General features: G+C 43.0%; 1 protein-coding gene across 2 annotated transcripts in view; it reads left to right on the top strand.

Moving 5' to 3' along the window:
* The window catches only part of EFL1 (elongation factor like GTPase 1), a 64730-nt gene that overhangs the window by 21291 nt on the left and 28660 nt on the right, over positions 1-14779 (top strand). For both annotated transcript variants that reach the window (XM_087972607.1, XM_087972606.1), the window contains one exon: positions 523-658. In XM_087972607.1, coding sequence (XP_087828733.1) covers positions 523-658 — 136 coding nt within the window. The remainder of the gene's footprint in view (positions 1-522; positions 659-14779) is intronic.

The raw sequence follows: 14779 nt of genomic DNA, 5'->3' as shown, positions 1-14779 counted from the left end.
CGTTTACGCCTTCCCCAGGCTCCGGAGGCTTTCCTCAAGCCTCTGGGAGAGTGAAAACTGCCTCCCCCGGGCTCCGGAGGCCCTCCAGAGGCCGGAAACGGGCCCATTTCTGGCCTTCCGGAACTTCCTGTTCTGTCCTGGCCTGTTTCCCCCTCCCCCAGCCTCCGCGTGGGCCCTGCACTTACCTTGCATCCCAAATGGGCCACTTGGGGACTCCTGGGAGGGGAGGGGCGAGCGGGGCCAGCCAGGGGTGGGATTTGGCAGTTCGCCGAACCAGCCACAATGTTAGCAACGGGTCCGCCCAAACCCAGCTGAACCCATAGCAGCACCCCCCCCCCTGCTTCTGGCTTACTAAAGGTGGACAATATTCCCCTTTCTCTTGCCATTTCCCTTGGCATAAAAACTCAGACAATGCCCTTGTTTGTTCGCGTAAGTGACATCTGCTTTGGGGAGAGCTTTGCTGAAATCTGCTAGGAATCAGCAGTTCTTGAGTGACTCACTTTTTTTCCCCCTTCCCTTTAGCTTCCTCTGGGATGTTCTCCTGCTGATACTCTACCGTCCGTGCCTCATTTAGCTTGCTGCACATTGGAGAACCTCTACTTATTAATGGGGAGAGAGCTGGAGGAATTGCAGGAAGTGCCCTCGGGGAATGTGCTCGGTAGGTGAACTAAATTTTTTCCCATTGTGCCTTCCATGACTTATCACACATTCAAGACAGATGTTCTCAGAGCAAGCCTAACGATACCAGTGGTGGGATTCAAAAATTTTTTTTTACTAGCAGTTCTGCGGGCATGACTTGGTGGGCGTGGCAGGGGGAGGATACTGTAAAATCCCCATTCCCTCCCCACCCCACTAACCTGCTTTCCAGCTCCATTCTCCTGTGCAGGGCAACAAAAGAAGGCCCAGCTCAATGGGAGGCAGAGAAGAGATGGGAGCGGGGCCAGTCAGAGGTGGTATTCCGAACTACTCAAAATTTCCGCTACCGGTTCTCCAGAACTGGTCAGAACCTGCTGAATACCCACCTCTGAATAATACCCACAAACCCATGACTTCATAATTGAAAACTCCCTATGGATGGATAGGATAAATATCTCTACTTAGCCAGAAAAGGTTTCCAGCATGTTTTAGCCCTAAAAATCATCATCTTTTTTTAACGACCCCATAATCCCTTGCAGGGTGGAGTCTGGGCAACCGAATGGAGCTAGCAGAGTGTTTACTGGCCTGATGTCCTTCCTGTCACCAGTATGGAGTTTTTTCCCCCAGCAGATATATTCTCATTGTGCCCAGAGAGAGAAATATCTACCTCTACTAGGATCGAACTCACAGCCTCCTGATTGTGAGGCGAGATCTCCACCTCTAGTCCACTGCACCACTCTGCTTTAACCCTGAAAATCCTTATAATAAAATTAATCAGGACAACATACAGTATAGAAGAGCCTCGGTGGCGCAGTGGTTAGAGTGCAGTATTGCAGACTACTTCTGCTGACTGCCGGCTGCCTGCAATTTGGCAGATTGAATTTCACCAGGCTCAAGGTTGACTCAGCCTTCCATCCTTCCAAGGTGGGTAAAATGAGGACCCAAAATTGTTGGGGGAAATAGGCTGACTTTGTAAACCACTTAGAGAGGGCTGTGAAGCACTGTCAAGCAATATATAAGTCTAAGTGCTATTGCTAGTGCTATAACCAAATAATTAAAAATGGTAAAGAAAATTCTCATTATCAAAGGGTAATGCCAATTTTGTACATGACTAAATACAGTGATACCTTGGCACTCAATTGCTTTGAAAATGATCAAATTTGGTACCCAACGCACAAGCTAGAACTTGTCACTGTTGGTGACATCATTCCTTATGGGAAAAATTCGCTTGGTACTCAATTGTTTTTGGTATTCATCACGCCTGCAGGAGCCAATTGACGATTAATTGAGGTACCATTGTAACTGGAACTGATTTCAGAGTGAATCGGCTGCTTGCTATCTAACCCAGGTTCCCTTGCAGTATGTCTTTGTTGCCAAGGAATTCTGGGAACTGTAGTCCTATTGCACCTGAAGGGCACGGGGTAATGTAACCACTAATTGAACAGATAAGAAACTCAAAACTTGGCTAAATGTTGGCACAAGCATTGAAAGTGACCCAGTTCCTTATATACCGTTCTTCATGTGAATTGTGTACTACGTTTTCCATGTCTGTTGTTCTGTTTTATGTATTTTAAAAGTAATTTTTTTACTTCCTTCTAAAAGATGTGGGAAACTTAATTTACCTTCCAACTCCTTGTTTACCATGGAAACTTCAAATCCTTTCCAGATGTCTTTTTCCCCCCCAAAACCATTTAATTTGAGAACGCTGCCTTGGAAACCATGTGATTCTCATTTCTTTTCATCAGTGTTGGAGAAAATTATGAATATCAGCATGATTTTATCAAGACTGGTTTTGATTAGGTATTTTGGGAAAACTTTGTGCTTTTAGTAGCTTTTTTTAAAAAAAATATTGGCTGGAATTTGGATTTATGAGACCTTATAAGTCTTCTTGCATCTCCCCCCCCAAAAAACCCAGGATTTTAAAAACGGTCTTGTAGTTTAATGTTTTAGAGCAGGGATCCCCAACCTTTTCGACGCCGCGGCCCGGTTCCGACATCAGCTGGGCGCCGCGGCCCGGTACCGGCGTCAACTGGGCGCCGCCATCTTTTTATGACGAAACAGCGCTTCGGTGGCGTCACGGAAGAACTGTTTCGTCATAAATATGGCGCCGCTTCTGGTGAGCTTTTTCGGGTAGAAATGGCTTTCTACCGGAAAAGCTCACCGAAGCGCTGGCGCCGCCATCTTTTTATGACGAAACAGCGCTTCCGGTGAGCTTTCCAAAAAAAAAGATGGCGGCGCCCAGCAACCAGCGGCCCGGTAAGGCTTGTTCCGCGGCCCGGTACCGGTCCGCGGACCGGCGGTTGGGGACCCCTGTTTTAGAGCAGGGGTATCAAACTCAAGGCCCAGAGGTCGAATCCAGCCCATTGGGTGCTTAGATCTGGCACTGGAAACAGTGAAGGACCAGCCCATGGTGCCTCTGCCAGCAGAAACAGCTTGGGACAGCCCTCCCAGGCTCCGTTTTCAGCCACGATGGCCTCCTGAAGCCCTCTGCTAGCAAAATGGAACACAGGCGGGCCACATGTGGCCTCCCCAAGCTCCGTTTTTGTTGGCCAAGGGTTGCAAGAGGCCATCGTGGCTGAAAACGGAGCCTTGATAACTGGTGGTATTCCATTTTTTTTACTACCGGTTCAGTGGGCGTGGCGTGGTGGGCGGGGAGTGGCTTGGTGGGTGTGGCAGGGAAAGGATACTGCAAAATCCCCATTCCCTCCCCACCCCACTAACCTGCTTTCCAGCTCCGTTCTCATGTGCAGGGCAACCAGAGAAGACCCAGCCGATCAACTGGGACTCAATGGGAGGCAGAGAATAGATGGGGCGGGGCCAATCAGAGATGGTATTTGCCGGTTCTCCGAACTACTCAAAATTTCTGCTGCTGGTTCTCCAGAACCTGTCAGAACCTGCTGAATGCCACCTCTGCTTAATGAGTGATGTCAAGCTGCCCCCCCCATGCTCCCCCCCACCCAGGTCAAGCACAACCCTGATGAAAATCAAGTGTGACACCCCTGTTTTACAGCCTGGGCTAGCATAGGCATTGATGTTTCAAAAAAAAAAAAAACCCTTTCACTTACAGCTGGGCTTCCATCCTTTTTCCAGCCAAAGTGCTGGAAGCTTCATTTCAAAAAGTAGCAGGGAAAGTTCAGGCAAAGAAACGATGGTCAAAGTCAGAACCAAAACAGCCCAGCCCAAAATATATCCATGAAATCACCAGGACGTGAGCTAAACCAAAGGAGGTCTTTCCTATTTTTTTTAGCCGCGGGCAGTTCCAAACACAGCATCTGCAGTTGTCTTCGGGGAAATGAATCAGTTCCATCACTCCATTAAGCATTTCTCGAGCCTTTGTTTTTGCACCATAATATTTTTAAAAGAAGGGGAAATAGAGGAGGAAGAAGAGGAAGCAGCAGCAGGAAACCAGGCCACTGAAAAAGAGGAATGCTGTTGGCAATTCTTAGTTTGCAGGGAGAGATACTGGATATTCCATCTTGTGGTATATATGAGTGTATCAGTCTCTAAAATGTAAAACATCTGTCAGTGGTAACTCTTTTCAGGATGAATTAAAAAGCCAAAAAAAGCCAGCCAATGACCTTTTGGGAAGCTTAATGCTGATTCAGTATCAGATTTTCTGTAGAGACATTTATTTATTTTTATTGTGTCCTGTCTTCTATGGATTTGCTGTTGTTTTCATCGCTAAGCTATCCAAACGTTTTTAAAGTTTAATTCCCCCACCCCACCCATGTGCTTTAACCTTTCAGTAATATTTTATAGACCTGTCATTTTCTTGCTTCTCCATTCAAGAAAGTATTTATTGTCCTTGTACTACAGTTAGTATCAGTAAAGATTTCTCACTTTAATGGTCTAGTTAAATCTGGATGGATAGCTTTCCATGTGAACAATTTTGAAAGTTGTGCTATTATTCTCATTGTTATTTTGGATTCTAAATCATATATTATTTTTCTGTTTTCTTTCACAATCTCTCTTTGTGTTTAACGCAAAAGACAAGCAGTAATTATATAATACATTCAAGAAATTCTATAGCAGCCACATCTGCACATAATACTAAACCAAGATTTGATGAACTGTGTTGAACCATACAGAGTTCATCTTTCCAACAAGCAAAGTTTATTTATGCCTTTCATAATCTGTTTTGGGCTATCCATTTTTTTCTACCATTATCCAGAAGAAATGGACAATTGCAAAAAAATAGGAAAAGAGAAATGAAAGGATTCTGAATGGAATCAAAGCAAGTCATGATTAAAAGAAACCGGGATTTGTCATCCAAGAGCAAAATATGGGTTTCAAATTGGGGATTACTAGAAGAAACTAGCCATAGTTTCTGCTTACTTTAGATGGCTGCTGGTGGAATAAAATAATTTTACTGGCCTCTGGAAGTCTGAGGGTGATAGAGTGTCTTATCGAAGGTATCTTGATAAGTTTGGGGAAACCGAGTGAGATTCCAACTATCATTTTAAGCCATGATGGCTCAGTGGGTTAGAGCAGGGGTCCCCAACCACTGGTCCGCGGACCGGTACCGGTCCGCGGAACAACTCCTACCGGGCCGCGGCTTGCTGGGCGCCGCCATCTTTTTCATGAAAAGTGCTTCCGGTGAGCTTTTCTGGGTGAAAGCTCACCGGAAGCACGTTTTCATCAAAAAGATGGCGGCGCCAGCACTTCCGGTGAGCTTTTCCGGGTAGAAAGCTCACCGGAAGCACGTTTTCATCAAAAAGATGGCGCCAGCGCTTCGGTGAGCTCTTCCGGGTAGAAAGCTCACCGGAAGCACGTTTTCATCAAAAAAAGATGGCGGCGCCCAGCTGATGCCGGTACCGGGCCGCGGCGCCCAGCTGATGCCGGTACCGGGCCGCGGCGTCAAAAAGGTTGGGGATCACTGGGTTAGAGTACAATACTGCAGGCTACTTATGCTGACTGCTGGCTGGCTGCAGTTCAGCAGTTCGAATCTCACCAGGCTCAAGGTTAACTCAGCCTTCCATTCTTCTGAGGTGGGTAAAACGAGGACCCAGACTTTGTAAACCACTTTGAGAGGGATGTAAAGCACTATAAAGTGGTATATAACTCTTATTGCTATTGCTAATGGGCTTATGTGCACAGTGTTTCCTTTGTGTAATTCAACCATTGACAGTCAGATTTCCTCCTGTTTCTATAATGCAATCCTTGGTTCCATTTCTAAGCCAAAAGGATGTAAGAATGCTGTTGGATGAATCCAGTGACCCATCCAGCTTGTTATCTGTAGCAAGTGAACTATCTGGATATTTCCAGACAGTCCATAAATGGAGCATGAAGAATACAGCTGTTGCTGCTGTTGCCCAGCAACAGTTGGGTAACTTGTTGCTTCTGATTTGTGGTTCCGTATAGCTATAGCAACTACGTTGAATTAGCAACAAGAAATTTCAGCATCTAGCAACAGCATTACATGATCAACTCAGAGTTGAAATAACACTTGGATGTAAGGCTGCAAGTTCTCTGAACCTCTCTTCATTGGATAACATGGGAGCAAAAACAAAATGGTAGGACGGGAACGTTGAGACTTAAGTTGTAGACTTAAGGAGAAAAAAAACTGTTCAGGAGATTGTCCCAAAGGTGCTTTTCCAAAAAGGCAACTGGACTCTCTTGAGTTTTTTTTCCCTTGAAAACCTTTCACTTCTTATCCAAGAAGCTCTTCTTCGGTTCTTGATAAGCTTCTTGGATGAGAAGTGAAACATTTTCAAGAAAAAAATCCTCCTAAGTAAGTCCAGTTACTTTGTCGGAAAAGCACCTCTGGGTAAACCATGATTGAGAATCTCCATAGACATTTCAGACGATTGCTAGCATTAGGTTCCATCCACTTTTTGGTGTTATATATCCTTATTATGTTGTTAAGACCACAGAGTTCACAAAACAAAATCAAGATTGCTCCTTTAAAAGAAAGACAGAAAGGCAGCCATTGTTCACCCCAGCCATATGTTCTTTTTTTCTCTTAATTTTGTGTTCATTCCCTTAAATTAAACCCGACTGTAAGATATTGCTCAACACAGATCTCACAACAGTGAAGAATCATTCTGGTCTCAGACAGAGGACACATCCCATAAATTTAAGTAGAAAGCATGGCCCTTTCACCCATGGGTTTGTCCACTAGAATGTGACAACCTTGGGAAAATGGCTTTTTGTCCCCTCTGGTAAAACACACAGTCACACTATCTTAAATTTTATCTGCCGTTGTGGAAACTTCTTGAAAATGTACAGATGCCTGGTGATGGCTTCCTTAGCATCCATTAACAGGAGGGATAGAATCATGTTTATTTCCCTCCCATCTCTCTAGTCTGGTCTTGTCGCTCCATTGTGCTCCTCTCTTTTGCCCTTTCCCACCAATCCCTGCCAAAACCATCATTCCTTCAACGTTTCCAAACGTTGCACTTCCAATAAATCATGTCATGTTTTTAAGTGCATTTAGAAGAAAATTGGCCTTAATTCATAATAAACGTACGGGCAGAGCAATGGGGGTGAAGTTTTGGGGGCATGAAACTCGGTTAGACGAAACTGACTGCATTATTTATAAGTATATTAAGGTTAAATGTGGTGAATTTTTCAGCCTGATTTTTTAAAAAAATTCTGTATCCACAAAAAATAAATTTGGCCAGACGTACAACATAATTTTACTGTGTTTTTTTCTTCTTCTTCTTCTTCTTCTTCTTCTTCTTCTTCTTCTTCTTCTTCTTCTTCTTCTTCTTCTTCTTCTTCTTCTTCTTCTTCTTCTTCTTCTTCTTCTTCTTCTTCTTCTTCTTCTTCTTCTTCTCCTTCTCCTTCCTCTCCTTCTCCTTCTCCTCCTCTCCTCCTCCTCCTCCTCCTCCTCCTCCTCTCCTCTCCTCCTCCTCCTCCTCCTCCTCCTCCTCCTCCTCCTCCTCCTCCTCCTCCTTCTCCTTCTCCTTCATCTCCTCCTCCTCCTCCTCCTCTAATTTGACCCCTTCCTCCCTGTGGCAGCCCCTCAAATATTGGAAGACTGCTCTCCTGCCTCCGCTGGTCCTTCTCTTCCCTAGACTGGCCATGCCCAGTTCCTGCAACCGTTCGTTGTATGTTTCAGCCTTAAGTCCCTTAATCATCCTGGTTGCTCTTCTCTGCACTTTTTCTAGAATCTCAACAACTTTTTTATAATGTGGTGACCAAAACTGGATGCAGTATTCTAGGTGTGGTCTTACAAAGGCTTTATTGAGTGGTATTAATACCTCCCTTGATCTTGATTGTATCCCTCTGTTAATGCAATTTAGGATTTAAAATCTAAGAGTTTTTAAGAGCAAAAAAAAAAATATTAAAATTAGTTTGTGAGAATGAGTAATTGTGCAATGAAACTTAGGGAAGATAAATACGGGAGCAATTTTGTATTTATGAAGCGTTTAGCTTTGGAGAATCTTCCTTTCCACTAGCGATTAGTTTATTCAATTTTGTCAAAGTAAATACTTCTCTTCCTAAATAGTTTCAGCGTAATATTGGTTTTAGTCCTGGGGGGCTGTGCAAGAAGTTTAAAATCACATTTGGATTCATTATAGAACTAGTAACTTGGTGCTTTTATTATATTATCGTCGTCATCATTTTCTGCTTGGGCTCTTGTGCAATTTGGGGATATTGTATTTTAATCCCCTTTTTCCTCCAAAGGTGCTCAAACGTTCATACTAGGCACAAGATCATACACAGTGGTTTACACACAATTTGCAGTGGTGGGATTCAAATTTTTTTATTACTGGTTCTGTGGGCATGGCTTGGTGGGTGTGGCAGGGGAAGGTTACTGCAAAATCCCATTCCCTCCCCACCCCACTAACCTGCTTTCCAGCTCCGTTCTCCTGTGCAGGGCAACCAAAGAAGACCCAGCCGATCAGCTGGGACTCTGGAGGCAAAGAATCGATGGGGGAGGGGCTGGCCAGAGGTGGTATGTTAAGTGAATCCGGCTTCCCCATTGACTTTGCTTGTCAGAAGGTCGCAAAAGGGGATCACACGGATGCTGCAACAGTCATAAGTGTGAAAAACCGGTCACAACTCACCTTTTATCAGTGCCATTGCAACTTTGGACAGTCATTAAGCAAACTATTGTAAGTCAATACCTGTACATATTTGTACAATACCTGTACATATTTTTGCATTTTCTACTCCCCTCTTCTGATAACCGGGGAGTTTTGAATACTAATCTGCCTTTAGAGCATCAGAAAGCATGAGTTTCTTTTTTAGAACAGCTCTGGGGCCAGTGCAGAGGTGGGTATTCAGCAGGTTCTGACCAGTTCTGGAGAACCAGTAGTTGAAATTTTGAGAACTGGCAAATGCCACCTCTGACTGGCCTGGCCCCCATCTATCCTCTGCCTCCCATTGAGTCCCAGCTGATCGGCTGGGTCTTCTTTTGCTGCCCTGCACAGGAGAACGGAGCTGAAAAACAGGTTAGCGAAGTGGGGAGGGAATGGGGATTTTGCAGTATTATTCCCCTGCCACGCCCACGAAGCCACACCCACCAAGCCACACCACGCCCATCTATTCTCTGCCTCCCGAGTCCCAGCTGATCAGCTGGGTCTTCTTTGGTTGCCCTGCACAGGAGAACAGAGCTGAAAAGCAGGTTAGTGGGATGTGGAGGGAATGGGATTTTGCAGTAACCTTCCCCCAGGAGTGGGGAGGGAATGGGATATTATTTATTTATTTATTTATTTATTTATATCAATTGCTTACAAGATAATAGGTATAAGTAAAAACATAGTTATGAATACATGAAATGGGTACATATAAGAAAAATAAAAGAAACAATAGGACAGGGACGGTAGGCACATTGGTGCGCTTATACACGCCTTTTACAGACCTCTTAGGAAAGGGGTGAGGTCAATAGTAGACAGTCTAAGGTTAAAGTTTTGGGGGTTTGGGGAAGAAACCACAGAGTCAGGTAGAGTATTCCAGACATTGACCACTCTGTTGCTGAAGTCGTATTTCCTGCAATCAAGTTTGGTGCAGTTAATTTGAGTTTGTATCTATTGTGTGCTCTTGTATTGTTATGATTGAAGCTGAAGTATTCATTGACAGGTAGGACATTGCAATGTATGATTTTATATACTATACTTAGATCGGACCGAAGGCGGCATAGTTGTAGGTTTTCTAGGTCTAGAATTTCAAGTCTGGTGGCATAAGGTATTCTTCAACGAGTAGAAGAGTGGAGAACTCTTCTTGTGAAATATTTCTGGACTTTCTCAACTATATTAATATCAGATATGTAATGCAGGTTCCAGACTGATGAGCTGTATTTGAGTATTGGTCTAGCAAATGTTTTGTATGCTCTAGTTATTAATGTAATATTACCAGAGAAAAAGCTACGTAAGATTAGGTTAACAACTCTTAACGCCTTTTTGGCTATGTAGTTACAGTGGGCTCTAGCACTTAGATCATTAGAGATGAGTACTCCAAGATCCTTGACAGAGTTTGGATCCTCAACAAGGTCTTGACTATTGAGCCTGTATTTTATTTTCTGATTTTTTTTGCCAATATGTAGGACAGAGCATTTATTTGTTGAGATTTGAAGCTACGATTTGTTTGACCATTCTGATATATAGTCAAGGTCTTTTTGAAGGGTAGTAGTATTGTCTGTGGTGTTGAATAGCTTTACATCATCAGCAAAGAGAACGCAGTTGCTCTTGATATGATCACAGAGGTCATTTATGTAGAGTATGAAAAGAGTTGGTCCTAGAACACTGCCTTGGGGGACACCACTGTTGACAGGTACAGAATTTGATAGGATGCTCCCAATTTTACCCATTTTTTGTCTGTTTGACAGGAATGCTTCTATTTTGCAGGAACCTTCCCCCAGGAGTGGGGAGGGAATGGAGATTTTGCAGTATCCTTCCCCTGCCACGCCCACCAAGCCATGTCACGCCCACAGAACTGGTAGTTAAAAAAAATGTAATCCCACCAGTGACTGGGCCAGTGACTTCATTGCCACCACCTCTGCCCAGCCATGGGCACTGTTTCCCCACAGCTTCCTCTGCCCTTCTTTGTTCTGTGCAAACATGTGGGTTTATTTTTCATTTTGTGATGGAGGAGTTGGGTGATTAAAAGAAGCCAGCTTGGGGCCATTCCAGCTTGACGATGCGTCTTGGCTTATTAGACGGGACAGGCGAATGAACACAGGGGGGCACTGTGATTCAGCGGCTTGCTATGCGGAGAGAAGAAAACAACAGGCTGTGGGGAAATAAAAGGAGACTAATCCACGGCTCTCTCTTCGAAGGGGATAATTTCGTTAGCCCTCGGTTACAAAAAAAGAAAGAGCAATCTGTTAAACCTCCCTGGTTTTGGGGCTGTCTTCAGAGCAGCTTTACAACCTTATATTTGCTCTCTGAGCTTGCTTTGTTTGCAAACAGCTAAGCTCAGAGAGCATCCAGGGCTCCATAGTCGAATCCTCAGGTACATATGTCCTCCTCAATTACGTTAGGGTTCGAAGTCCTGAATCACTTTCTTGTTAGCACTGTCCACCCTTCCTTCTTCTTTGTCCCTTTACCTTCCACCTTTACTAAGTCTAATCTTTGCAGCCGCAGAATGGAAAAACAAGGCATTCTCACGCACAGTTGGATTTCATCTGCCTCTGTCTTTTGGGTGGTTGTTAAAATGTCAAGTTTTGGTGGCCTTTGCTTTTTATTTTAGAAGGAAATTAGGTTGGGCGTTATCTCTGCGCAATGAGAGCTGCTGCTCTTTGTTAGTTTTTCCTGCTGACTTGAAGGGCTTTGGGGTTTCGTTGCAGTTTTGGCCGTTGCAGTTTTGGCCGGGCAAGTTGTCCTGTGAAGTTTTAACAGCCGCGTGTGTGTGTGTGTGTGTGTGTGTGTGTGTGCCGCCCAATCATGTTATCTTTGGAGATTTTAAGAGCTCTGCTTCATCAGACTTGAGAATCTGTTCCAACTGCCTGTTGCAACCCAGAAGCCCTTTAACAGGATTCAAAGCATTGCTTCCTACTTACACAGTACAAGCGGAGATGTGGAGCTTTGCAAAATACAGGCCTTGCATTCAGCCGGCATGGTTAATAAAAGTTCTCATCAGCTTGGCCCTCTGAATTTGAATAGTTCCTATTTAAAATGAAATGAAATAAAATAATAAAATAAAAAATAAATAAAATAATAAAAATAAAATAAAATAATAAAAATAAAATAAAATAATAAAATAAAATAAAAATAATAAAAATAAAATAAAATAAAATAAAAAAATAAAATAAAAAATAAAATAAAATAAAATAATAAAATAAAATAATAAAAATAAAATAAAAATAAAATAATAAAATAAAATAAAATAAATAAAATAATAAAATAAAATAATAAAATAAAATAATAAAATAAAATAATAAAATAAAAAATAAAATAAATAAAATAATAAATAAAATAATAAAATAAATAAAATAATAAAATAAAATAAATAAATAAATAAATAAATAAATAAATAAATAAATAAATAAAAAATAAATAAATAAAATAAAATAAATAAAATAAAATAAATGAAATAATAAAGCGATAGCACTTAGACTTATATACCACTTCGCAGTGCTTTACAGCTTTCTCTAAGCCAGGAGTGTCAAACTTGATTTCATGGAAGGCCATATCAGGGTTGTGTTTACCTCAGGGAGCCGGTGTGGGCGTAGTTAGGGTGGGCATGGCCAGCAAGACGGCACTTGTGTCAGGAGCGCCTGTGGTGGCCAAGCACTCTGCCGAGCTCCGTTTTCAGCCGTGACGGCCTCTTGCCACCCTCAGCCGGCGAAAATAGAGCTCAAGGGGGGGAGGGGGGGGCACATGCAGCCCTTGCGAGCTCTGGTTTCACCTGGGACAGCCTCCTGAAACCCTCTGCCAGCGAAAATGGAGCTCAGGGGAGTCCCACGCAGCCCTCGTGAGCCCCGTTTTCACTGGCAGAGGCACCGCAGGACGGTCCTTCACTACTTCCAGGGTAGTTCCGCAGGCCAGATCTAAGCACCCCGTGGGCTGGGTCCGGTCCTCGGACCTTGAGTTGGACACCCCTCTTCTTAGCAATTTACAAGTCATCCTATTGTCCCCAACAATCTGAGTCCTCATAAAATAAAACAATAAAATAAAATAAAATAAAAAGCCTCCATCCACAAACTATGGCAGGCTCCTTATGCTGACATTCCCTAAATGTAACTTTTATGATTGACAGTTCATGGCAGCCTTATCTGAAGGCCTAGCTGTGAAGCAGGCGGTAGATTCTTTCAACTGTGGAGATGAACAGAGTTGTTTGTAACGTGTAAGTGGTTCTCAATGTATACCCGTCTGTTTAGTGACCATTTGAAGTTGCAACAGCACTGAAAAAAGCGATTTACGACTGGTATTCACCCTTATGACCGTCACAGCATCCCTAGGGTCATGTGATCAGATTTGGGGAATTTGGCAATTAGCATGTATTTATGACACAACTGGATTCCGACAAGCAAAGTCAAAGGAAAGGGGTCCAGATTCGTTTAACGACAGCATGATTCGCTTAACAACTTCAGCGATTCACTTAACAACTGTGGCAAAGGTTGTAAAATGGGGCAAAGCTCACTTAACAACTGCTTTGCTTGGCAACAGATGTTTTGGGGCTCCACTGCATAACTGAAGGATTACCTGTATTGTAGTTTCCACCCACATCTGTTTTGGGTCTCTTTATTTTGGGGTGGCTGGCATTCTCTCCACTCTTCCTTCTTTGGGGCTGCCATCTTGGCCATGTATCACACGTTTCATTTTCTCCTTCTGCCACCTCCTCCTTTTCTAAGAAATGAGAACTGCCATTTCTCAGGAAATAGGTAGCAATTTCATCGCCTCTATTTTTCCCTCTCCTTTTCTGTCCCTTAAATTCAGGGGACGAACCCAATTCGGTACAAAAAGGACGCAGAAGTGATGATCTTCCTTCCCACCACAGAAAATACATTCTTATTGTCACCAGTTTAGTGCAACCTCTTGTAACGCTGGCACCTCGAGGAGAAGGCTGCAAGTATCTTGTCAGAGGCTGGTATTTTAATCTGCTTTGATGACTAGTTTTGCCAGGGGAAGTTTTCTATTACATGTGTTAATGCGATGACAGCTGCTCTATTTTAGGGTGCATCACACCTTTCTGCAGTTGGTAGAGAGCAGAGCAGTGACTAAATGTTTTGGGCAGAAGGCAAAAGTGGCAGCATACTAAGAACACACATAACACATACACAAGTTGGAAAGGATTCTTTAGGACATCGTGTCCACCCCTCTCTCCGTGCAGGAATTAAAATTAAAGCTTTCTCTCTAAATAGCTGTCCAGCCTTTACTGGTTTCATACATCGAATAAATGGAAACTAGTCATTTCTTTGGATGATTAAATCAGGATCCAATGTTCAAACTGCTCTTGCAACAAGAGTTTTTCCTTAACACCCCCAACCTAATATTCAGAATCTGCTTTTCTGCAATTATTGGGGTGCTTCAGCAGAGGTTTTGACCTTCTTCTGTGGGGCCACACTTCTAGCAAAAATTGTGCTCTGTTAACATAAACTTCTACTTTGAAATGGAGAATATGTCCAACATTTCTTTGTCCGAGGACTGGAAGCAGCACAGAATGCAAAAACAGCTCACTCCCTGGTTCTTCCAGAACATCTCAAGCTGCCTTTTGCTGATGAAAGATGTAAGCCCTCCTGAACTTCCTGTCTGTCTCCCTTCAATTTCAGTAACTTTTTAAATGAGGAAAGGTTAAGGAACTGCAGTTTGGGGGTGCCTGATAAGATGAAAATTCCATTAGAAATCAGTATGAGTTGGTGTTTTTCATCATCCTTCCTTTCATCGTTTACTGAACACCAAACTGCTCACCTGTAGTGTCAGTGCTTTGATATAATATTCAGCACGGCAGTAGGAAAATCGTGTTGAGGTGGAAAGGGTAGTGTTATCTAGGTAATGGATTTATAATAAATTACAAGTTGATTCAGGGGCACCCCACTTTTTATGATTCCCTCATCACTTCATGGGCAAGTGTGATGTTCAGTCTGAAGAAGTCTGCCCAATAGCTGTTAGGATTGTGTTTCTTAAAAATATTTGATTGTGAACAATATGTATATAAAATATATATTCCATTCTTTACACACCTAAATAATAAGCAGATATCAATTCAGAGAGAGTATTGTATATATAGATTCTGTTTTATATACTCTGTACAC

Source organism: Notechis scutatus, chromosome 11, assembly GCF_049901735.1.
Source record: "Notechis scutatus isolate UNSWTSFEM ecotype Mainland chromosome 11, rNotScu1.2, whole genome shotgun sequence".
Lineage (NCBI taxonomy): Eukaryota > Metazoa > Chordata > Lepidosauria > Squamata > Elapidae > Notechis > Notechis scutatus.
This window is presented reverse-complemented; position numbering and strand designations above follow the sequence as displayed.